This window comes from Budorcas taxicolor, chromosome 2 (assembly GCF_023091745.1).
Source record: "Budorcas taxicolor isolate Tak-1 chromosome 2, Takin1.1, whole genome shotgun sequence".
In the NCBI taxonomy this organism is placed as follows: Eukaryota; Metazoa; Chordata; class Mammalia; order Artiodactyla; family Bovidae; genus Budorcas; species Budorcas taxicolor.
Window position 1 is genome coordinate 41,332,149 of NC_068911.1, and position 21,184 is coordinate 41,353,332.

Here is a 21,184-nt window from a genome sequence, read left to right on the forward strand (position 1 = left end):
TCAGGGATTGAACTTGGGTCTCTTACATCTACCTGCATTGGCAGGCGGGTTCTTTACCACTAGCGTCACCATACATTTTAAGTCAAATGCTAGTATAAGGGACACAGTAAGTGGCCTCTGTTCCACCCTCTCACATCAGCATCCTGCCCTCCAGGGGCAATGACTTCTAACTCTTTCAGCCATTTCTCCTAGTATTTGCCTCCATAGTTTGAAATCACGAACAACCGCTATTCTAAAAACAAGTGGTCTTTTTTTGGCCATGCCACATATCACATGGGAGCTTAGTTCCCCCACCAGGAATTGAACCCGCATCCCACGCAGTGGAAGCATGGAGTCCTAACCACTGAACCACCAGGGCAGTCCCTGGGTGGTCTTTTCTCTTCTGGCTGTGCTGGGTCTTCATGGCTTTCTCCACTAGCAGCAGTTGGGGGCTACTCTTCGTTGTGGTGCACCGGTTTCTCATTGTGGAGCACAGGCTCTAGGTGCCTGGGCTTCGTAGTCGTGGCAGCTGGGCTTAGTTGCCCCGGGGCATGTGGAATCTTCCCAGGCCAAAAGTCGAAGCTGTGTCCCCCGCCCCTGCATTGGCAGGCGGATTCTTAACTCCGGACCAAAGGGTGGTCTTTTTAAGGAGGTATGCTTTGAGTAAAGTAGGCACATCTTCATTTGTTACATATGCCTACACCTATGTGCCCAGAGCCCAGATCAAGGTAGAAAGGATTTTGGTACCCTAGGACGCTCCTTTCAGGCTTCTCTGGTAAATCAGTTGGTAAAGAATTTGTCTGCAATGCAGTACACCTGGGTTCAATCCCTGGCTCAGGAAGATCCCCTGGAGAAGGAGATGGCAACCCACTCTAGTATTCTTGCATGGGAAATCCCACGGGCAAAGGAGCCTGGTGGACTACAGTCCACAACTGAGTGACTAAACCACCACCACCAGGGGGCTCCCTCTACTCTTAGACAGAAGTCCCCAGCGGAATTCATCAGCATTTTCTCAACCTCAGCATAGTTGGCGTTTGTGAGGCTGTCCTGGGCCTGGAAGGATGGGGAGCAGCATCATGACTGTGTAGGCAGCAAAAGAGCCCTTCCCCAAACATGTCTGTGCCCTAATGCCTGGAGGCTGTGACTATTTACGTGGTAAAGCGTAATTCAAGTTGCAGATAAAATTGAGGATGCTAATCAACTGAACTTCATATTGGGTTGGCAAAAAAGTTCCTGTGGGTTTTCCCCATAAGATGTTACAGAAAAACTTGAATGAACTTTTTGACCAATCCAATATAAGCAAAGCATCCTGAATTATCCAGGTGAGTCCAGTGTAATCTCAAGGGTTCCCAAGTGTGGAGGAGAGAGGCAGTCAGAGAAGGAGAGGTGACAATGAAAACAGAGGCTGGAAGGACGGAGGGCCAGGAGCATGGAAAGCAGGCAGCTCACCAGAAGCTGGAAAACTCAAGGAAACAGGAATGCCGCCCGCCTGCACCTTAGTTTTATCCCAATGAGAGTCATTTTGAATTCCTAAATTCCAGAACTGTAATATAGTAAATATGCATTGTTTTAAGTCACTATGTTTGTGGTAATTTTTTACAGCAGCAAAAAAAAAAAAAAAAAAAAGAACTGACACTTTCAAATTGGCCACACTTCAGATGGCCAGAGTACTGGCGCTTCAGCTTCAGCTTCAATCCTTCCAATGAGCATTCAGGGTTGATTTCCTTTAGAATTGACTGGTTTGATCTCCTTGCTGTTCAAAGGACTCTAAAGGTTTATATATATATATATACTTTTTTTTTTTCCTAAAGTTTCCTTCTGCTCTCTGGGTCTGCTTGTTTTTGTCCCTGTATCTTACACCGCAGGCTTTCCTCCTGTGTCTGCAGATCGCTGGCTGCCAGTCAGACCCTGACAGGCTGTCTCCTTTCGTAGGGGCGCGGCTTGCTGAGAGGTGAGCTTCATTGCAGGGCAGCTGGGCACCGGGATAGCCTTTCAGTCCCTAATGGGGTATGCAGATCTTCTTTCTGAGGTGGTGCGTTTCCTCAGTGAACAATCCTCCAGTTTCCTGCCGACAGTGAGTGGGAGGAGGACTGGATGGATACAGGGAAGGCCCAGGCGCCCAGTCAATGCACCAACTTCCATGCACTCCTTTTTCAACCCCACCTTCAGTGAACTGCTCTGTGGGGTTCCCCCAAGGGTCTTAAGGATGCTTTGTAAAATGAAAACCAGTCACCCTCCACCTGCTCTCTGTCATTTCACAGTTTGCTTGCATCTTTCACTCATTGCTTGTTCCCTTCCTCTTCTTTGTGCTCATGGAAAGTCTTTTACTCCTCGTGTCCTTTTAGTGGGATTTTGTGAGGGTGAGATGACACCTGCCCATGGCCAATCCACCAGGTTATTTGGTATGATCATCCTTGTTTTGCAAACGAGGAAGCTAAAGGCTCAGCAAGTTGACCAAGGTCACCGGCAAATACGTAGTTGGAGTTTCCAGCCCATTTCTGCTTCTACAGTCCAAGCTCATCCTTCCACAACACACTGCCTATTTTCTAGAAGGGTTCAGATCTGAACCAACCTCCCTTAACAGAAGAGAGGTCCTGAGTGTGCCTGACCCCAAGAATAGTGAGGAGGCCCCAAACATACTGCAGAGTCCCAAAGCCCCTGGATTCACTACCCCCAATCTGCAAGCCTGTCCTGCTATTTCTCTGCCTCAAGCCCCCAGGCTCAGCTGGGTGAGGTCAACTTACCCCTGAAGAAGTCACGTTCTCTACCTGCCTTTTCTACTGGGACTGGGGATGTCCACCCCTGGCTCGGAGACAGATGTCACCACGTGTTGTCTTTTCCGATAGGGATTGTGTTTGTGTGTGCTCACACGTGTGCCCGATGACCAGGCCCCTGTTTGTCCCAAATACAACATAAGATCTGGGTTGGAGAGAGATTTGGGTTCCTAACAAGGTCGCTGCTGCTGCTGCTAAGTCGCTTCAGTCATGTCTGACTCTGTGTGACCCTATAGACAGCAGCCCACTAGGCTCCTTCGTCCCTGGGATTCTCCAGGCAAGAATACTGGAGTGGGTTGCCATTTCCTTCTCCAAATAAGGTCGCAATATTTAGCAAATAAAAATACAGGGCTGTCAGTTAAATTTGAATTTCAGAGGAACCATGAATAGCATTTTAGTATTAAGTATTGAAGAGGGAATTCATAGGGCCTGGACTCCATCTTAGGCCTGTTCATGCTGATCATGCTCAGCCACCTCTCCAATGGACTCTGAACTCTGTGTTCAGTGCCTATGGAAACGACAACAGAAGGATAAAACTCCCTCTGGACAGGCCATAAATTTTTCCATACCTATCGGAGTGTAACCTCAGGCTTATTGATTATCGGCCAATTGTTTAACTCCTTGAGCACATAACACGTGAATGATGGGGTTATTGGGATTGTATTTACCCTTCCTTTGTTTATGTAAGTCTCAAGGAATTTGAAATGATGGGTTCAGACAAGTGCACATGGGATATAAAAGATTTTCACAAATGCTGGTCCAGGTCCTTGGCTAAGAGGAGACTCCGCCTTGGGCCCGCTGGTGTAATAAATTGCACTTCACTATGTGCATTGTCCTTCTGAGTGAGTTTGTTTCCTGGAACATGTGGCTACAACAGTATGACCCATCAATATGTGGGTCATACGTTGCTCCGAGAAGAGAGGGCGGGCCCAGGACAGAGGCCTAGGCGGAGAAGCCGGATGTCCGCAGCCTGGCGCGGGGACAGCGGCGGGCCTCCAAATCCGTCGCCTCCGCCTAGAGCGCCCAGAGCGAAGTCGCCACTCTAGCTCGCACCTCGCCGAGGCGGAAGTCGCACACGCACTTCCGCCGGGCGGGCCCGTTGCTGGGCGGGGTGGTGACGTCGCCCCCGGAAGGGGCGGGCCCGCCGGGAGCCAGGCAGTGCGGTGCGGTGCCGTGCCGGCCGGGAGGGGGCCTGATCCCGGACCATGGCGGCGGCTGCGGCGGCGGGCCCGGAGGGGCGGCGCGCGGCCCAGGAGGCGGCGGCGGCAGCACCTGAGCGGGGCGGCGGGAGTTGCGTACTGTGCTGCGGGGACCTGGAGGCCACGGCGCTGGGCCGCTGCGACCACCCGGTGTGCTACCGCTGCTCCACCAAGATGCGGGTGCTGTGTGAGCAGCGGTACTGCGCCGTGTGCCGCGAGGAGCTGCGCCAGGTGAGCCGCGCCGGCGGGCAGCGTGTCGGGACTCCCGGGCGGGCGCGGCCCGGCGGGACGACGGGGCACCCGGCGGCCGGAAGGGGACTTTGCCTTCCTGGCGTCCGGCCGCAGGCCTGGTGGCGCCGGCTTCCGAGCGGGAGGCCCGGCGCGGCCGCCTGTCGTGGAGGGGGGGTCCCCATCGTTGGTCCAGCTGTGGGCCGTCTGGGCGCGGGAGGCAGGCGGTAGTTGAGGTCCCTGTGGGCCCAGAGCCTGCGGGCTTTCCTGCTGACCCCTAGGACTCTTGCCAGGCCGCTGGAAGGGGCATGGTCAGAGCCGGTGCTCCCAGACTCGCTCGGCTTTGGGGGTTTTTTCCTCAGGGGTCTCCATCCCGGTGAAGGCAGCAGGGAAAGAGGGCACCTTAAGAGGCGACCTATCCCGGAGCAGAGGGTCAGTCTGGGCGTTTCCAGCTTAGCCGTGTGTCTGGGTCTCTCTCGGTGACGCTGAGGGAACTCTTTCTGAGACTGGCATTTTCATCTATTAAGTGACTTGTACTCAGACCTGCCACCCAAGGGGAAAGCGAAACCACTGAGGTCTCCTCAGGGTGCCTGGTGGGTGGGGATAAAAGTGTTAGAAGCTTTCATACTCCTTGCAAGTTTCAGCTGGGGGGTCTCAGCTCCAGAGTGGAGGGGCGGGAGTTTCTGACTGTCCAGACTTGGAAGTCCCAGTGAGGTCGGAGGGCATCATCCCTGCCCCCGCCCCCCCAACCCTCCTCGCAATGCCAGCTGCTGGCTGGGGGCACTTAGCTGGAACTCCCTGGGTTTGCTGTGCTTTGAAATTTGTTTGCTTCCAGAGTTGTGAAACTCTCCTGGGATGTGAATGGAAAGCTTGGGGTGGTGATACCTGCCAGGGAATCTAACTTTCTTCTTCCTACAAGTGATGCAGAAACGACATCCTTTTTTCATTTTTTTTTTTAAAGTAGACTTTTATGTTAAAGGAGCCAAGCAACTGCTGTAATCCCATGAGCTCTGTGGGCACATATCCTGTACCCTACCTGAAGAAGACATTGGGAGATGTTGTCAGTCTGTGATGGGGTGGAGCGAGACAGACTCGGATCTGGGAGAGGTCTAGGGTGCAGGAGCAGTCGGTGAAACTGTGGATCTGTCTGTGTCTTAGTCAGAAGGCTCCTCCCAGCTACGCCAGAGCCTGCCTTGCAGGCCAGGCTTGCGTGACGTGACGTAACTCTTGAATGACCAGGTTTCCCAGCACACGTGTAGCTTCCTGGCAGTCAGGCAGGTAGGCAGGCAGGCGCAGCGGAGTCTCCATCCCTGGGCATTGCATATCTCATTGAGAAAGTAAAGTGTTAGTCGCTCAGTTGGGTCCAACCCTGTGAGACCCCATGGACTGTAGCCCTTCAGGCTCCTCTGTCCATGAGATTCTCCAGGCGAGAATACTGGAGTGGGGAGGAAGTAAGCAGACACTTATATATGGCTCTCATAGCTAGCATCTGGCCTCTCTCATTCCTTGTGGGTCCCACACCCTTCAGGTGCTCTGTGGCAAGGGGGCGTGGACATGAGCTGTCAACTGGCTTCGGTTGGGGTGTGGTTTGGCATCAGGTACCCCAGCCAAGCCGCCTTCTTACCAGGCCTGCTCCAAGTTGCTTGGCAGCAGGAGGAGGTTCTGGGCAGTTTGGGAAGATGATGCTCCTCTCTGTTCATCCGGCTTCCTCCCATGCTTGGACTTGGAATCCACCCCACCCCACCCCACCCCCATGCTATGCCCTGGTTGAGTCCTGCACTGTCCTCTGAATTCATCCTGTGTCCCATGCCTGCTCAGAAACTTCTGAACCCTGCCTCTCTTCTGCCTCTTCAATGGGACTAAGCCTCTAAAAAATTGGGAGGAAAGCACGCCAAGATGCTTTGTGGGACAGGGCAGCTTTGTTCGCTTAATTCCTGCATCTTCACCTGGCGCCTCCCTTGGCTGACCCGGGGGACAGCCCTGCAACTGCTGCTCAGAGGAGGAGCCAGATGAGTCAGGATTGCCTAGCAGGGGCTCATGGTGGAGGCCTAGGCTCCTTCCTAGCTGGTGGGCAGTGGCAGCACGGGGCCGCTGACTGAGACTGATGTCAGGTCCCGGGGTCCTGCCCCCTCTTGCCTGGTCCTGTCTTTCCCACTGGCCACGTTCTTCTGAAAGACAAGTCTCGTCTTGCTTTCCACCTGGCCCTGATCCCGGGGATGTCAGAAAGGCTTGACGGGGCTGCTGTACAAAGTGGGATGTGTCTGAGCCAGGAGGGACCTCGCAGACAGCCTGGTGCAGCCCCTCTGCCCCATCTCATAGGCAGGAACTGGGAGGGAGGCCAAACCTGCTGACTCTGGTCGTGCTCCCTATTGTCCCGGCCCCTCTTCCCCAGGGAGCCGCTCTCACCCTGGTCACGGTGGACACCATTCTCTTCTGTGCTCACTCTCCGTGAGTGCTCCCTGCTCGCTGGGAGTGGGGAGCAGCAAGGCCCTGGGCAGACACTCCCCTGGTTGGGGAGTCCAAGAAGGCTTTCGCCCCTCTCTCCCTCTCATCGGGGCCTCATCCTCTTGGGGCCCACCAAGGGGCACTCTTTCCCACTTGATCATTTACTGCTTGGCCCACCCAGGGGCTGCCCAGAATGGCCCATCCGCAAGTGTCTAGGCTTGGCCTGTACTCTGTCCTGGGACCCCTCCCATCCCCGGAGTGGGGGGGGTCTCAGGCCCCCACACCCTCCTCCTTGTGCAGCTATCCGTTCTTGCCGCTTGCCTCACCCTCTCTTGAGGCAGGGACACTGGCTGCTCCCGCCCGTCATCTGGCCCAGTCTTGGGGGGCCCTGTGCTGCTCCCAGGCTGTGTGCGAGGGGCAGTCAGTGTTGCCCCATCCCACCTGCCAGCCTGCTCACCTCATTCTCAAACGAACATGGCCTGAGCCTGTACTCCCACGGCCACGTTCCCTTCCTAAGCCTCTTCTGTACTCCAGTCCCTTCCTGAGCCTGACCAGTGTCCCCCTTTGGCCTGGCTCAGGTGCGCCCAGCCCGGACTGTCCCACCAGACTGCTCCGGAGGGACAGACCCCCCCCAAGCTGATGGTCACCCAGTCCAGTGAGGGTGCTCACATCCAGGGACAGACTCCACCTGTGGTGGATCGGAGCGGCACTCTGAGTGGAGGGGCCTCCCCACACCAGTGTTTCTGGGGAGGGATATCATTTCTCTGCTGTCTGCCAGCCCGGGACACTTTGGAAGCTTCGGGGCGTCCCTCGAGGGCTGGTCATGGGAGCGCGGTGTCCTGGAGGTTGGCTCCTGTGCTCTGCAGCGCCAGCAGGTCTTAACAGTTTGGGGCCCTGCACCTGCGGGCACCTGTCCCCGGGCAGGAATGGGGGTCTGTTCTGGGAAAGCACCCCTGGGAGTGGGGGCAAGGCAGGGCTGGGTGTGGGCTTGCTCTTGGAGTGCAGATTCCACGAGAAGAGGCCAGTGTGTGGCCCAGGCCTTTCCCACGTCCCTTCTGGACCTGTTGGGAGATCCTGGGCAGAGGGTATAGGGTGAGCCTTGGAGGCAGAGCAAGATTCCACTGTGAAGACAGGCCACAGGAGTGCGGCTGGTGTAGCTGGGGCCACAGCCCCCACGTCCCTCTGCCTGGCTTGCCAGCGTGGTGATGGGAAGAAAGGTCTTCGGGGCCTGTCATCCCCCCACCCCTGGACCCTCAGGTCGGGCGTGGCTGGACTGGGACAATTCCTTTGGGGCGGGAGGGGGCAAGGCTTGGCTGCCCCCAAACAATGGGGCATGTCCTCGGAAGTGGAGGCTAAGCTCCCCATCTCCCCCTGCCCCCCACCGCCAGAGGCCCCAGGAACCAGTTTTAACCACCTTGCTGTGGTGGCCGGCATAACCACTCAGTCTCTCCAGCCAGTCCTCCATTCCCCCAATTTCATGGCTGTTCTGGTTTTAGACATCCTCTGTAGCTGGGCCTAAATATAACAGGGGTGACCCTGATGTGGCCTTTCCCAAGGTGAGGATGTCCCCTGGGTGTGCTGGCGCAGACGCTGAGCTGAGGCGAGTAGCCAGCTCCAGGCCGGGGGCAGTGGCGGATCAGAAAGGCGCTGAGCAAAGAGGTGGGCCCATGTGGTCTTGGTGGTAGGGCGGGGAGGATGGGGGGCCGGAGGATGGGGGCCCCTGCAGGGAGCAGGGCCCTTGTCAGCTCAGGGGGACCTGCGCCTGCAGGAGGGCCCTGGGGGCCAGGCTGGGGTGACCTTGTCCCGTGTCATGGTCTGGCCCAGCAGCTTTACTGGGTGCTAGAGACCCTGAGAAGCGGCCAGCTGCAGAGTTTCACGTCCATCACACCAGGTCAGCCGTATGGCACCCCCAGACCACGCAATTAATGGGGAGGAAGCTGGCCAAGAACAGCTGGGGCCATGACCGAGTCCTGGGGGGGCACCGCCTCCCGTGACATCACAGAAGCCTCATGGGGGTGGAGGGCGGCCAGGTCTGATGCACTGTTCCCTGATACAGTGGCAGGCGGCAGCCACTCTTTCCTCAGCTGCTCCTTGGAGTGTCTCTTCTTCCTCCCGAGCCTGTTGTCCTGTGCTCAGCACCCGTGTGATTGAGCCCCCGGTGGCTGGCTGTCTGACCGGTCACTGTCCCCGGGCAGCCTGTCTGCCTAGGGTGGGTGGGGTCGCTGCCCCCTGGAGGTGTGGCCGGCTGTTGCCTCTCTGTCCTGGCCGCCCTCGGGGGGTCTGGCCGGGTGTGGGGAGAGGGGCCTCCAGGAGGGGCCCTCAGTGCCCCCTTTGCTCTCGGCCTGAGGGCGCCCTGCAGTGGGCGTCCGCAGCCTGCCCAGCGGTCCCTTCGGGTCTGGTTTCAGGTGGTCTTTGGGAGGACACTGCCTGCCTTTGCCGCCATCCCTCTTCACCAGCTGCAGCACGAGAAGAAGTATGACATCTACTTTACGGACGGAAGAGTGTTCGCCCTCTATAGGTGAGAGCGGACCTCCTGGCCGGGGTCCTGTGGGGCTGCGGGCGCACCGCATCCCGCCTGTGCTCCTCGCTTCCCTTGGGGGTGTGACGTCAGGGCCTGGCGGCTGGTTCCTGTCCACGGGCTCTCCTGGAACGGGGGTGCTCACAGCCCCCTCCTGCGGTGGTGGTGGAGGTGGGGGGTGTGGCGGGGGAGTTCCGGGGTTCTGTGAGGTGCACCAGAGCTGGTGCGAGTCAGGTTCTTCACCTGTAGAGGAAAAACGCCATAAGGGGTACGGTCGTCTTGGGGGTAGCCCCCGTCTTCCAGGTGGGGGTCCATCTCCTGGACTGGGGCCTTGTTCGGCTCAGGCCCCGGCGCTGTCTGATGCAGCAGTCAGAGTGCCCGCCCTCCTGGCCCTCGCTCCCGGGGTATCTGCAGGGCCGCGGTGGGGGCCGTGGGGTTCTCGTGCTCCCTGGGGCTGGTGGTGCTGAGTGTCTGGGGTGGGGCTGGCCGGGTGTCTCCCCAGGCAGCTGCTGCAGCACGAGTGCCCACGCTGTCCTGAGCGGCCGCCCTTCAGCCTCTTTGGGGACCTGGAGCAGCACATGCGGAAGCAGCACGAGCTGTTCTGCTGCAAGCTGTGCCTCAGGCACCTGCAGGTGAGCCCGCCAGGCCGCCTCCCGGAGCCCCGCCTCCCGGAGCCCCACCACCCCTCACTTTGTGGGCCACCAGGTGGATGGGCCTGGGCAGCACTGAGGCCACTAGAGGCCCTCTGCGCCGTGGGGCTGGGGAGGGGCGGGAGGCCTGGGAGCCCGCCCACTCCGCGCCCAGCGCCCCTTCCCCGCAGATCTTCACGCATGAGCGGAAGTGGTACTCGCGCAAGGACCTGGCTCGGCACCGCATGCAGGGGGACCCCGACGACACGTCGCACCGCGGACACCCCCTCTGCAAGTTCTGTGACGAGCGCTACCTGGACAACGACGAGCTGCTCAAGCACCTGCGTCGTGACCACTACTTCTGCCACTTTTGCGACGCGGATGGGGCTCAGGACTACTACAGGTGGGCACGGCGGGGCCCGGGGTGCCACAGGTGGGTGTGGGTACATGGGGACTCCTGGACCAGGCAGGCCGGCGCAGGCCCTGCTGACGCCCGGTCCCTGCAGTGACTATGCGTATCTGCGCGAGCACTTCCGTGAGAAGCACTTCCTGTGCGAGGAGGGCCGCTGCAGCACCGAGCAGTTCACTCACGCCTTCCGCACGGAGATCGACTTGAAGGCCCACAGGACGGCCTGCCACAGCCGCAGCCGCGCCGAGGCCCGCCAGAACCGCCAGATCGACCTGCAGTTCAGCTACGCACCGCGGCACTCGCGCCGGAGCGAGGGTGAGCGGGGTCCCCGCCACCTGCATGCCCTGCAGGCCTCAGACCCAGGCCCTGACCCGACCCCTCAGCGTCAGCAGGGTCGAGGGACACAGCCGTGAGCACGTGCGGACGGGAGCTCTTCACACGGCCTGGCTCCCGGAGGGCCTCGGCTCTGCTGTGCGGGGGTCCCTGGGCCTCTTCTCTGGGTCAGGAGGATTACTGAGCACCTGCTGCGTGGGAGTCCCTCCTGGGACGGTGGGGCCAGGAGGCCCAGGCCCCTCTCTCATCCCAGTTCCTGCTTGATCTGGTGTGTGGGCCGTAGGGGCCCGGGGCCACTGTCACCCCTGAGAGGTGTCTGTGCCTGCCCCTCGGGTCCACGCTGTGGTGCACAGGGAGGTCTCTGCAGGGTCTGGCCTGGGCCTGACTGGCTGTGTGCTGGCTGCAGGGGTCATCGGCGGCGAGGACTATGAGGAACTGGACAGGTACAACCGCCAGGGCCGCACAGGCCGGGCCAGCGGCCGCGGAGCCCAGCAGAGCCGCCGAGGAAGCTGGAGGTACAAGAGGTGGGAGGATTTGCGAGTCGCCAGGACCTCTGTCCACCTGGCCTCAGCAGAGGCCGGGCCATTGCGGACAGCTGGGCTGAGACAGGCGCTGGATCAGGGAGCTTGGCCTTCTGGCCTCTGTGTCCCGGGCATGGCAACAGGGCCACTTGGTGTCCTGAGTGGGGTGTTCTCCTTTCTCCGCTCATTTAACCAGGGATGCCATGATCCTACAGATGGGGGTGTGAGGGGCCCCAGTCTCGGAGGTGCAGTGCAGGTGTGCCAGGAGGCCCTGGCGTGGCGGACACGTGCTCTAGCTGGGCTGCCCCCATGTCCGGCTGGACCGAGGCATCTGCGGTACCCAGGCGCTGCCCCAGAGAATTGGGCTGGGTGTTTCCCGGGCGCTGGAGCCCGAGGTTGGCGGGGAGGTGGTCCTGCTGTCCCCACAGCGCCCTCGCCTGGCCAGGGAGGCCGGGCTGGCACCTGTTCCACTGGCTGCTGGCAGGCTGGCCTCTGAGGTCCCGGCTTCCCGGGGTGAGGCCCCTCCCTAGCCCTTTCCGTTGCGTTGCTGTAGTCCTGGGCCTGGCCTAGCCTGAAGGCCTCCCCATCCCAGGGAAGAAGAGGACCGAGAAGTGGCAGCCGCCATCCGGGCCTCGGTGGCCACCCAGCAGCAGCAGCAGCAGGAGACGCGCAGGACTGAGGACCGGGAAGAGGGCGGCAGGCCCAAGAAGGAGGAAGTGGGGCTGCGGGGTCCCGAGGAGGCCCGCGGCCCCCGGCGCCCAGCCCGGACTCCAGGCGAGGGCCCAGGTGAGCAGCTCCCCCTCAGGCAGGCCCACCCTGGCCCAACAGGCGGGACGTGGGCTCCTGACCACAAGGTCGGTGAGAAGCCACTGCCCTCCAGTTGGTCACCCTGCCAGGCCTGATCCTGCCCCCTCGACACTGTTCAGTTCTGATAAGGGTTCTTGTGTGTCTCGCAGGTCCCAAGGAAGCCTCCGCCAACGGTCCTATGAGCCAGGAAGCCTTTTCCACCACTGGCCCAGCTGCAGGAGCCACACTCCCAAAGTACACGCGTGTGGGGCTGGGGGCTCCTACCGAGGGTTGGGAGGGTGGGTGTGGACGCCAGGGCTCCTGCAGAGGCGGGGGGCGGGGCAGGCCAGAGCCCACAGGCTGCTGACCCCTGTCCGCTTTCTGCACAGCGCTCTCCCGCCCCCCACTTCGAAGCTCAAGGATGAAGACTTCCCCAGCCTCTGTGCCTCCGCTTCGTCCTCGAGCTCCGCGGCAGCCACCCCAGGCCCTGTGGGGCTGGCGCTGGCTTATTCTGTGCCCGCCAGAGGCAGGACCACCTTCCAGGAGGAAGACTTCCCTGCCCTGGTGCCCTCTGCCTCCAAGCCTAGCAGCGCCCCCACCAGCCTCATCTCTGCTTGGAACAGTGGGGCCAGCAAGAAGGTGGCACATCCTGCCCCAGGGTCCCAGTCCACCAGTGGGGCCAGCCAGCCCCCCAGGAAGTCTGGCAAGGGGGGAAAGGGGGGCAAAAAGGGTGGGCCGCTGCCTGCAGAGGAGGCGGAGGAGGATGGCCGTGCAGGCCTCACGGCCCAGGAGCTGCGGAGCGTGCCCACGACGGTCGCCGTCTCCTCCCTGCTGGCCGGGGCTGCCACCCAGACCTTTACCAAGGTCAGCAAGAAGAAGAAGATGGGCTCCGAGAAGTCGGGTACTGCGTCGCCCCCACCCCCTGACAGAGAGGGGCCCCCTGGGGCCGAGCTGGCCCCCACGGCTACCCCTGGCAGAGCTGAGGGGCCTGCCACCGTCATCGTCAATGGACACTCAGAGGGGCCGGCCCCGGCTCGGAGCACCCCCAAGGAGCCCCCTGGGCTCCCAAGGCCCCTGGGGCCACCCCCCTGCCCCACGCCCCAGGAAGACTTCCCAGCGCTCTGTGGCTCCTGCCCACCCAGGATGCCCCCACCTCCAGGTAGGTGTGCTGGGCCCAGGCCTGCTATGGGGCCCTGGGAAGGGGCTGCGGTAGTAGAATGAGGCTCAGGGTGGCGCAGGCGGGCAGGGAGGCCCCTGTAGGCCCTTCCCACTGCCTCTCAGCCTGGTAGCCAGGTCTGGGTGCAGGCGGCAGGCCTGTGATCCCGTGGCCGTGGCCTGCCGTATGGCTCCCCTGTGCCCTTTCCTCCTGCAAGTCGGGGAGTCCTGGCACCCTCTGGAGGTGAGGACAGAGCAGTTACCTCAGGCCAGGGTTTGCCATGAGGAGCACAACACACGTGCCGGCCCTTGGCGGCGTCAGTGTCAGCAGGCCCTGGACCCGCTCTGTGGGGACGGGCTGCTCTATGGGGAGGGGCGGCGTGGGAAGTGGGGACCGGGGCCTGCCTGTGCCTGACCAGTGAGGTCACGTCCTGGGACCTTCCCATGCACCCCACGCCCCGCAGGCTTCAACGCCGTGGTGCTCCTGAAGGGCACCCCACCTCCGCCGGGCCTGGCGCCCCCCATCAGCAAGCCACCCCCCGGCTTCTCCGGCCTTCCGTCTAGCCCCCACCCGGCCTGTGTCCCCAGCACTACAACCACCACGAAAGCGTAAGTGTGGGCGGGCCCCTGGCCCTGTGCCCCCAGGGGAGAGTGCCCTCACCTTGGGCCTCCCCAAAGGCAGAAGCCTCCACCTCCTTCCGATTCAGACCCAAGCCAATGCCTGTGCCCCGGGCCTACCTGGTCCCTGAGAACTTCCGGGAGAGGAACCTGCAGCTCATCCAGTCCATCAGGGACTTCCTGCAGAGCGACGAGGCCCGCTTCAGCAAGTTCAAGAGCTACTCGGGGGAGTTCAGACAGGTCAGGCAGGCAGGGGTGCAGGGGGCTGGCCAGGCCACCGGGGCCCAGGCCGGGGCCGGGCGTGACTGGGTCTGGCTCTGGCTGGCAGGGCATGATCTCTGCAGCCCAGTATTACAAGAGTTGCCGGGACCTGCTGGGGGAGAACTTCGAGAAGATCTTCAACGAGCTGCTGGTGCTGCTGCCTGATACAGCCAAGCAGCAGGAGCTGCTGTTGGCTCACACGGACTTCCGCGGCCGCGAGAAGCCTCCAGGCACGAAGGCCAAGAAGAACAGGAGGAGCGCGTGGCAGGCCAGCACCCAGCAGGTGGGCCTGGACTGCTGTGTGTGCCCCACTTGCCAGCAGGTGCTGGCGCACGGCGATGTGGGCAGCCACCAGGCGCTGCACGCCGCCCGGGACGATGACTTCCCCTCCCTGCAGGCCCTCGCCAGGATCCTCACGTAGCTCCGATGTAGCTCCCGCCAGCGCAGGCAGGAGCCGCCGCACCCACAGGCCTCCTTTCTCCCCGTCCCCACCCCCAGGCAGCCCGCGAGGCCACCTGCTCAGGCCCCTCAGCTGGCCTGCTCTCCGGGAATCGCCGGGAAGGCCCGCCATGACTTGCTGGCACACCCTCGTGGGGGATCCCTCTGGATTCCTCCTGGAAACTAGAGCGACCCGTGCCGCAGCAGCAGGCTGCTCTGGGTTTACATTCTCGTGCGCTGGAGGGCACCGGAGAGGGAAGGGCCAGGTGCCGGGACCTGTGTGTGCTCCCAGGGCTGGTGGCCACGGTGGCCCCTTCCCGGAGCCCCTGAGCCCTAGCGCTGCAGCACCGCGGTCCCTGAGCTAGGGTCCATGGGTGCTGGAGTCAGATGTTGAGTGTGTTGTGTAAACAGTTGGCTGTTTCGTGACTAAAGAACGTTCAGGATTAAAAGACACAAAATTGTGCTACTTGAAGTTGAATCTTTTTATGAGACTAGCTGAATCTGGGATCTCCAATTGTCTCTGAACTTTTATAAGACAGTTTATCTTCAAATAAATTTATTTTGCAATAATGCACATAGCTGGTGTTCTCAGCTTCTCTGCATTCCGGGGTCACCCCACTCAGAGTGGTCAGACACTATAGCTCAGGTGGTCTCAGTGAGTACTGTGGGCCAGGGGTGCGAGGCCTGTGGGGAGAGGGGGGCAGCCAGGCTCTGCTCACAGGCAGAAGCAGCTGACCCCGGGCCTGGGTCTTGGAGGTAAGCACAGCCCAAGCCCTCCAGGAGCAGAGCCAGCCATGCTTGACCTACACTGTGTACCCAGTAAAACTGTCCTTCCAGAACTCAGGAGTCACACAGACCCAAGGTTTACATCCACGGGCCACTGAGAGAGCTTCTAAAGTAAACTCCAGCAGGAACAATTTAGAAACGGATCCAGTATTTTGGAAACGAACCAGGCATGTGCTAAAATCTCCCCATTCTGCCACAAATACATATAAATAGGAATCAAGAGCTAAACGCATAGCCACCTCCAAATGAGGCAACATCCTTACTTGAGAAGAAATGGAGATGTCTTTCTGAAAGAAGCAGAATGGGGTGGGCACTGCCTGTCTGAACCTGAGGGCCTACCTACTTATGCTGAGACTGGAGCAAGCTTCTGGGTGATGGCTGAGCTTCGGCGCCTGCTAGGAAGCAGAGCCATCACCCTCTTCGCTCTCCATAGGGCTGCTAGGGGACCACCTGCGTTCCCTATCACACAGGAGAAGCCCCCCTTAGCTGATGCCCTCTGAAGACCTGAGCACAAGCCAACACCCGCAAAGAGTAACCTAGAAGCTGGGCTATCTCACTCATGATACTAAAAACGCTGATTCTTAAAGAACCAAGAACCATAACAATACCAGGCAACAAAGCCTGATGACAAGCACTACCCTGAGTAGTTTGTTAACAAGTTCATGTTAACACCTACTGCACGTTAGCAGCTACTACACGTACCGCAAGGAGATCGAAACAGTCCATCCTAAAGGAAATCAGTCCTGAATATTCATTGGAAGGACTGATGCTGAAGCTGAAATTCCAATACTCGCCCACCTGATGAGAACTGACCCACTGGAAAAGACCCTGATGCTGGGAAAGACTGAAGGCGGGAGGAAAAGGGGACGACAGAGGATGAGATGGTTGGATAGCATCACCGACTCGATGGACATGAGTTTGAGTAAGCTCCGAGAGTTGGAGATGGACAGGGAGGCCTGGTGTGTTGTAATCCATGGGGTCTCAAAGCGTCGGACACGACTGAGCAACTGAACTGAACTGCACCTTTGACCATGGGAACTGCTCTTCTCTGGAAGGGTTCAAGTTGAGACCAAGCTTGAACATGGCCAAGCCAGAACCCCAGCCCTAGGTCCTGCCTGCTTCCTTGAATCAACTAGAAGGTTGTTAACCAGTAAGAAATGAAAAAGTAACTGAAATAAAACTCCCAAAAGATGAATTCAAAAGTCAGCAAGACCAAGCTGGGGATGTCTCCGAAGGGGAGCTGGCCATGGAACGTGGCTCTGGACACTGCATGGTACACAGGGCAGGGGTCTCAGGAACAGGAGGTGGTAAGAAGGGGCCATCTGGAGAAATTGCGACGGTTTTCCCTAGCACTCTCCAGAACGGGCATCAGCCTGGTCTCTACCTCCCGGCCCCCTTCTGGATTCTGGGCCCTGGTGCTCTTTGGGTCCCAATATCCGGTACTGGAGGGGCAGGAGTGGAAAGGTCACAGTAAACTCATTTACCGTCTTTATTGTAAAGAAGTTGCAGTTGGAACATGGGACACTGAAAATACACAATCACGGATTGTTCTTTCAGAAGAGGGAAGGAGAGATCCATATATACAAAAATTGTAAACATGTTCACTTAAATATCCACAAATAATCGGTCTATGCTACAATGTACAGGGTTGTCACTCAACTGCAACTCCTGAGAGAGGCATCTGTCTGTAAGAATGAACGTGGCAACCGCATTTGGTATTGACTTAATGTGAAAAGCCAGCTTCGAGCAATGCAAGAGTACTCAGCTATGCAGAGGGACTCCCCCCCACCTCGGGCTGGGCCTTAAAGTGGGGTGCAGTGTGGGGAGCTGGACGAGTCGAGGAGGCCTAGGTAAAGGGGTTTGCAGGGAATGGCCGTCTCCAGGGCATGGTGGGCAGGTGGACCCTCGAGACCTCTCCTCGTGGGGGGCGTGTCCTGCAGGCACCCAGTGTCTGGAGCTTCCCTGGGGCAATGTCTTATTGAAAGGCTGCAAGAGGGCTGATGCTCAGGCCTACAGCCATGTTGTGCTTTCCTGGCCAGAGCTGCCCGCAGCCCAGCAGGGGCCTGGGCTGAGGCAGGTAAGGGCTGGAGCTGGGACCACAGACAGAGGGGCTGCTTGTGGGGAACTACAAGGTGAAACCTTTAGACTTGACCACAATCACAACATCCACAGGGCCGGGCTACTCTAGTGCGCCTGTGAGAGGAAACGGGGGCAGCTCCAGGCAGAGCAGGGGGCCCCGCAGGGTGAGACACCAGGGCAGAGTGAGGACCACCACTATCCACGGGACAGGGGATGGGGAACTGGCCACGTTTGCCGGGCCACGGGGTGAGGGCAGTGTCCCTTCCCCCAGGCACCCCAAGTCCAGGGCAGCCCCCGCACCCAGCTATGGAGGGCAGCTGAACCTCTGACCCCGGAGTGGGCAGGTGAGCCCTGGCTGGCTCACGAGGGGAATGGCTCCCTGCCAGGCTGGTCCATTTGAGGCTGGAGGACACGTGCCCAGGGCCATGATGTTCCCTCCTCAGGACCTTTGGCCCTGAGCTGGGGACTAAAGGGACCGGAGGAACTTGGGGGGCACAGCCAAGGCACCCTGGAGGCCACCTTCTCTTGGCCCCAGATGACCCACAGCATCCACTCCCAGCTGCTGGGCCGGGAGGACCTGAGGGAGGCCCCAGGAGGCCTTGGACCCTGCCTGTGTGGGGCAGCCTTTGCGCCTCGTCTGGGCCTGCTGGCCTCTAGTAGGCAGGGACCTGGTACCCTTTGGGGCTGGTGTCCAGGGTCTCGGTGAAGGGCGGGCTCTGGTAGGTCTCCGTGCCTTCCACACCGCTGCCCACCGGGTAGCCCGGGTAGGTCTGGCCTGCCCCAGCACCCAGCTGCTCGGTGGCAAAGAGCGACATGTCGGTGCCCAGACGGAACCGCTGCAGGGCCTTCACGGTAAGCGCCACCTGAGGGGGAGGCCGGGGTCAGCCAGGGCTGACCCTGCCCGGACCCTGCCCGAGCCCCAGCCCCGCCGCCAGCCGGCCGCACTCACCCAGCTGAGGATGGAGAAGAAGCTGAAGGTGATGACGGCGCGCGCCGCGTCCCCCGCCTGCGCCGTGCCCGGCCCGGGCGCCGTGCGCTGCCACTGGTTGGTGAGGAAACAAAAGCCCACGAACCACAGGAAGGACCAGAGGCCTGCGGGACGGCGGACTGACAGGTCGGGGGGCGCTCCACGCAGGCGCCGAGCCCAAACAGGAAGGAGGCCCCGCCCCTGGGCCTGTCCCTGCCCACTCGATGAGAACCGCGCCCCTGGCCCCGCCCCGCCCGCCCGGCCCCGCCCCGCCCGCCCGCTCCGGCCCCGCCCACCTGAGAAGCCGAGGTCGAGCAGCACAGCGCGCCGCCGGTCGCGGACGCTGCTGATCTGCTGGAAGCGCACGTCGAGCAGCAGGAAGCCGGCGCAGGCGAGGAAGGCCCCGAGGCCGAGCGCGACTCCGAAGCGGCAGGCGCCCGCGTTGCCGTTGAAGACGCAGCGTAGCTCTGGGCCGCTGTCGGCGTTCACGTAGCCCTCGTTGACTATGGGCCCGAAGACGGCGATGGAGAACACCTGCGGGCGGCGGCGGGAGGCGCTCAGGGCCCTGCGGTACCCCTTAGGTCTCCTAGCCCACCGTGAGCGCCCACGTGCCCCTGAGCCCAGGATCCATCTCGGGGGGGGGGGGCGGTGTCTTCAGGGACCCCTCCCTTAATACCTTAATACCTTAATACCTACCTCAGGTGTAGTAACTGTAGACACAGCCTTTAGTGAGGATCTACTGTGCACTGTACTTAAAATGGCTACATGCCTTATTAGTGCATGGAATTCTCCGAAACAACCGCGAAGGTGCCATGGTTCTTATCTGCTTTGTAGATAGGGAGTTTGGGGCTCCAGCAGGTGAAGTGACTTGTCCAGGGGTCACATGGTTGGTAAGAGCCAGGGCTGGCATTCGAGCTGTGTCCTCTGTACCTTGTGGAGCCCGAAGTGTCTCCCATGGCCCACTCCAGAGCGTGGGGACTGGATCTGTGACCCCCAGGCCTGAGTCAGCAGGGCTGGGAGAGTAGATGTGGAGTGGGGAGAGAGGGGGCATGGGGCACACAGCAGAGGGACAGCTGCACAGAGCTGTCAGCCAGGACCTGCGTGCACCCTGCCTTCAGCATGCCCGAGCTGTGCAGTCTTGTTTCCCAGCATGCCAAATGTAGCAGGCACGACTCATGGGGTGGCTGGGTTAGGAATAATGCCCACCCAGCATCCTGCACTTTGTGGGCACTCCGGTCTGGGATTAATCATCAATACCAGCCATAAGTTCTGGGGTTCAGTCATACCTCAGTGCCCTGTGGCTGGAAGGCAAGGGAGGTGGTGTTAAGTGTTAGTCCCTCAGTCATGTCTGACTCTGTGACCCCATGGACTGTAGCCACAGTCCTTTTAAACCAGATGCTGCTCTTGGAGGCTTGGGCAGCCATCTGTTTCTAAAAAAAGAAAAGACCTCCAATTTCAACTTCATTTTTCTCCTTTCCTGCCCAGCTCCTAGAGACTAAGAGGGAAACCAAAGTGCAAGATACTGACATGTACCCCCCGACTGGTCCACCAGTTGGGTCAGAGCTGGAACCAGAACGTAGGGTCCCTACTATCTGGTCTAGCCAGAGTCACTCCACCCCAGGGCCCCTGCCCTACCCTGAGCACCACCCTCCTGGAAGACAGGTGAGTAAATGCCAGCACCAGCTGCTAGCAGGTGGGCACAACCCAGAACTTGGCATTCCACGTTCCGTGTCTCCTGCCTGAACGGATGGGAAGGAAGAGCAGGCCACTGGGCCTAGGGTTGCTCCAGTAGGCTAGCCTGCACCAAATCTGCCCCTCCCACACCACCTCCAGGAAGCCCTCCCAGTGCAGAGCCCCTTCCAGCTGCCCCAGGCAGAGGAATCCCGAAGCACCTCCACCCCCAACTCAACGGTTGCAACCGGGGGGGGGTCCTGGAAAGGGCCAGTTCCCTTCGAAGGAGCCTGGAGGATGTGCGCGCAGGAGAAGCAAGGGGGAGCCTCGGCCAGATTCTCTCGGTTCCGGTAGCCTCTCCTACTGCTGAGGCTGAGCGCCCAAGCCCTCCGCGAATCCCGTCCCCACCCCTGTGCCCGTTTCTAAGCGTGAACACAGGAAAAACGGAGCGAGGGCTGAGGAAGGGCACTGAGTTAGACCTAAGGAAGAACTGGGAGGTGGGTGCGGCGGGTGGTGACCCCTCAAGGTCCCTGGCTGTCGCCGTCGGCCCCTCCCCCGCCGGCAGGTGGGCGCACCCAGCCCGGTGACGTCACCCTAACCTGCGGCCGGCGGGGGAAGGGCCGGCGTGGATGGGGAAGGGGCGAAGGGCAGGGGCGAGGCAGAGGTGATGGGGGTGCGGTTGGCGAGGCGAGGTGGGAGGGGGTATCGGGGCGGGGGCTGGGGCCGGCCACTCACCCAGGATGCGACCCGCAGCAGGGTCTGGGGCCGCCGCGCGAAGCTCACAGGGTCCAGGGCTGCCCCCGCGCGTCCCGCGCCGAACGAGCCTCCCTCCATGGCCAGCCTGGGCGGGCCGCGCGCACCCGGGGCCCTCTGTCCGCCTGTCCGTCGGGCCGGCCCCGCCCGAGGCCGCCCGGGGATGCTGCGAGTGCTGATGCTGCCGGTGCGGCCAGTGCTGCTGCCGCCGCCGCCGCCTTTCGGGAGCGCGCGCCCGCTGCGGCGGGGATGCGCGGGGCGGCACCGAGCCCGCGCCCCCCCCCCCCCGCCCCGGTCCACGCGCGCAGGGCTGGAGACCTCACCTCCCTCTGCCCCGCTCACTTTCCACCCCCGGTTGGCACCGCAGGACCACCCCACCCGCCAGGAGACCACTCTACCCGCCAGTCCCCACCAGGAGGCAAGGTCAAGGGGCCGAGTGCCCCCACCCCAAAAATAGTCCGGAGTCAGCAGGGCCCGCAGACACTGGGCTCAGCCTTTGCGGTAGCCACACGGATGGACAGACCGTCGTGACCCTGCTCCTCTGAACAGGTCCCGTTGCTGAGTATATAAGGAAGTAACAAACCCAGGGCTCCAGTGTCTCTCCCCAGCCCTCAGGGAAAGAGAACCCAGCTTCC

The 21,184-nt window shown here is 60.8% G+C and overlaps 2 protein-coding genes across 2 annotated transcripts; one reads left to right on the forward strand and one right to left on the reverse strand.

Moving 5' to 3' along the window:
* The first annotated feature begins 3,958 nt into the window (after positions 1-3,958).
* On the forward strand, positions 3,959-14,843 carry ZNF598 (zinc finger protein 598, E3 ubiquitin ligase). The gene is made up of 12 exons (XM_052656788.1): positions 3,959-4,183; positions 9,031-9,143; positions 9,646-9,775; positions 9,964-10,175; positions 10,279-10,496; positions 10,921-11,038; positions 11,628-11,821; positions 11,992-12,076; positions 12,211-12,980; positions 13,441-13,585; positions 13,684-13,834; positions 13,923-14,843. Exons 1-12 carry the CDS (start codon positions 3,959-3,961, stop codon positions 14,274-14,276), a joined length of 2,715 nt encoding a protein of 904 aa, XP_052512748.1. The 3' UTR covers positions 14,277-14,843.
* A 2,968-nt stretch (positions 14,844-17,811) lies between these two features.
* On the reverse strand, positions 17,812-20,630 carry SYNGR3 (synaptogyrin 3). The gene is made up of 4 exons (XM_052656795.1): positions 20,532-20,630; positions 18,422-18,659; positions 18,108-18,250; positions 17,812-18,021 (listed from the first exon to the last, which is right to left on the reverse strand). The coding sequence occupies exons 1-4, from the start codon at positions 20,628-20,630 to the stop codon at positions 17,812-17,814; spliced, it is 690 nt and encodes a 229-aa protein (XP_052512755.1).
* Between the last annotated feature and the right edge of the window lie 554 nt (positions 20,631-21,184).

Excerpts from the sequence above, each read along its gene's own strand:
- ZNF598 (XM_052656788.1), top strand. The coding sequence starts at position 3,959 with ATGGCGGCGGCTGCGGCGGCGGGCCCGGAGGGGCGGCGCGCGGCCCAG. Across the intron at positions 4,184-9,030 it reads GCCGCGAGGAGCTGCGCCAG|GTGGTCTTTGGGAGGACACT; the intron begins GTGAGCCGCGCC and ends GTCTGGTTTCAG. Across the intron at positions 11,039-11,627 it reads GGAAGCTGGAGGTACAAGAG|GGAAGAAGAGGACCGAGAAG; the intron begins GTGGGAGGATTT and ends TCCCCATCCCAG.
- SYNGR3 (XM_052656795.1), bottom strand. The coding sequence starts at position 20,630 with ATGGAGGGAGGCTCGTTCGGCGCGGGACGCGCGGGGGCAGCCCTGGAC. Across the intron at positions 18,660-20,531 it reads TGCTGCGGGTCGCATCCTGG|GTGTTCTCCATCGCCGTCTT; the intron begins GTGAGTGGCCGG and ends CGCCGCCCGCAG. Across the intron at positions 18,251-18,421 it reads GCTCGACCTCGGCTTCTCAG|GCCTCTGGTCCTTCCTGTGG; the intron begins GTGGGCGGGGCC and ends GCCGTCCCGCAG.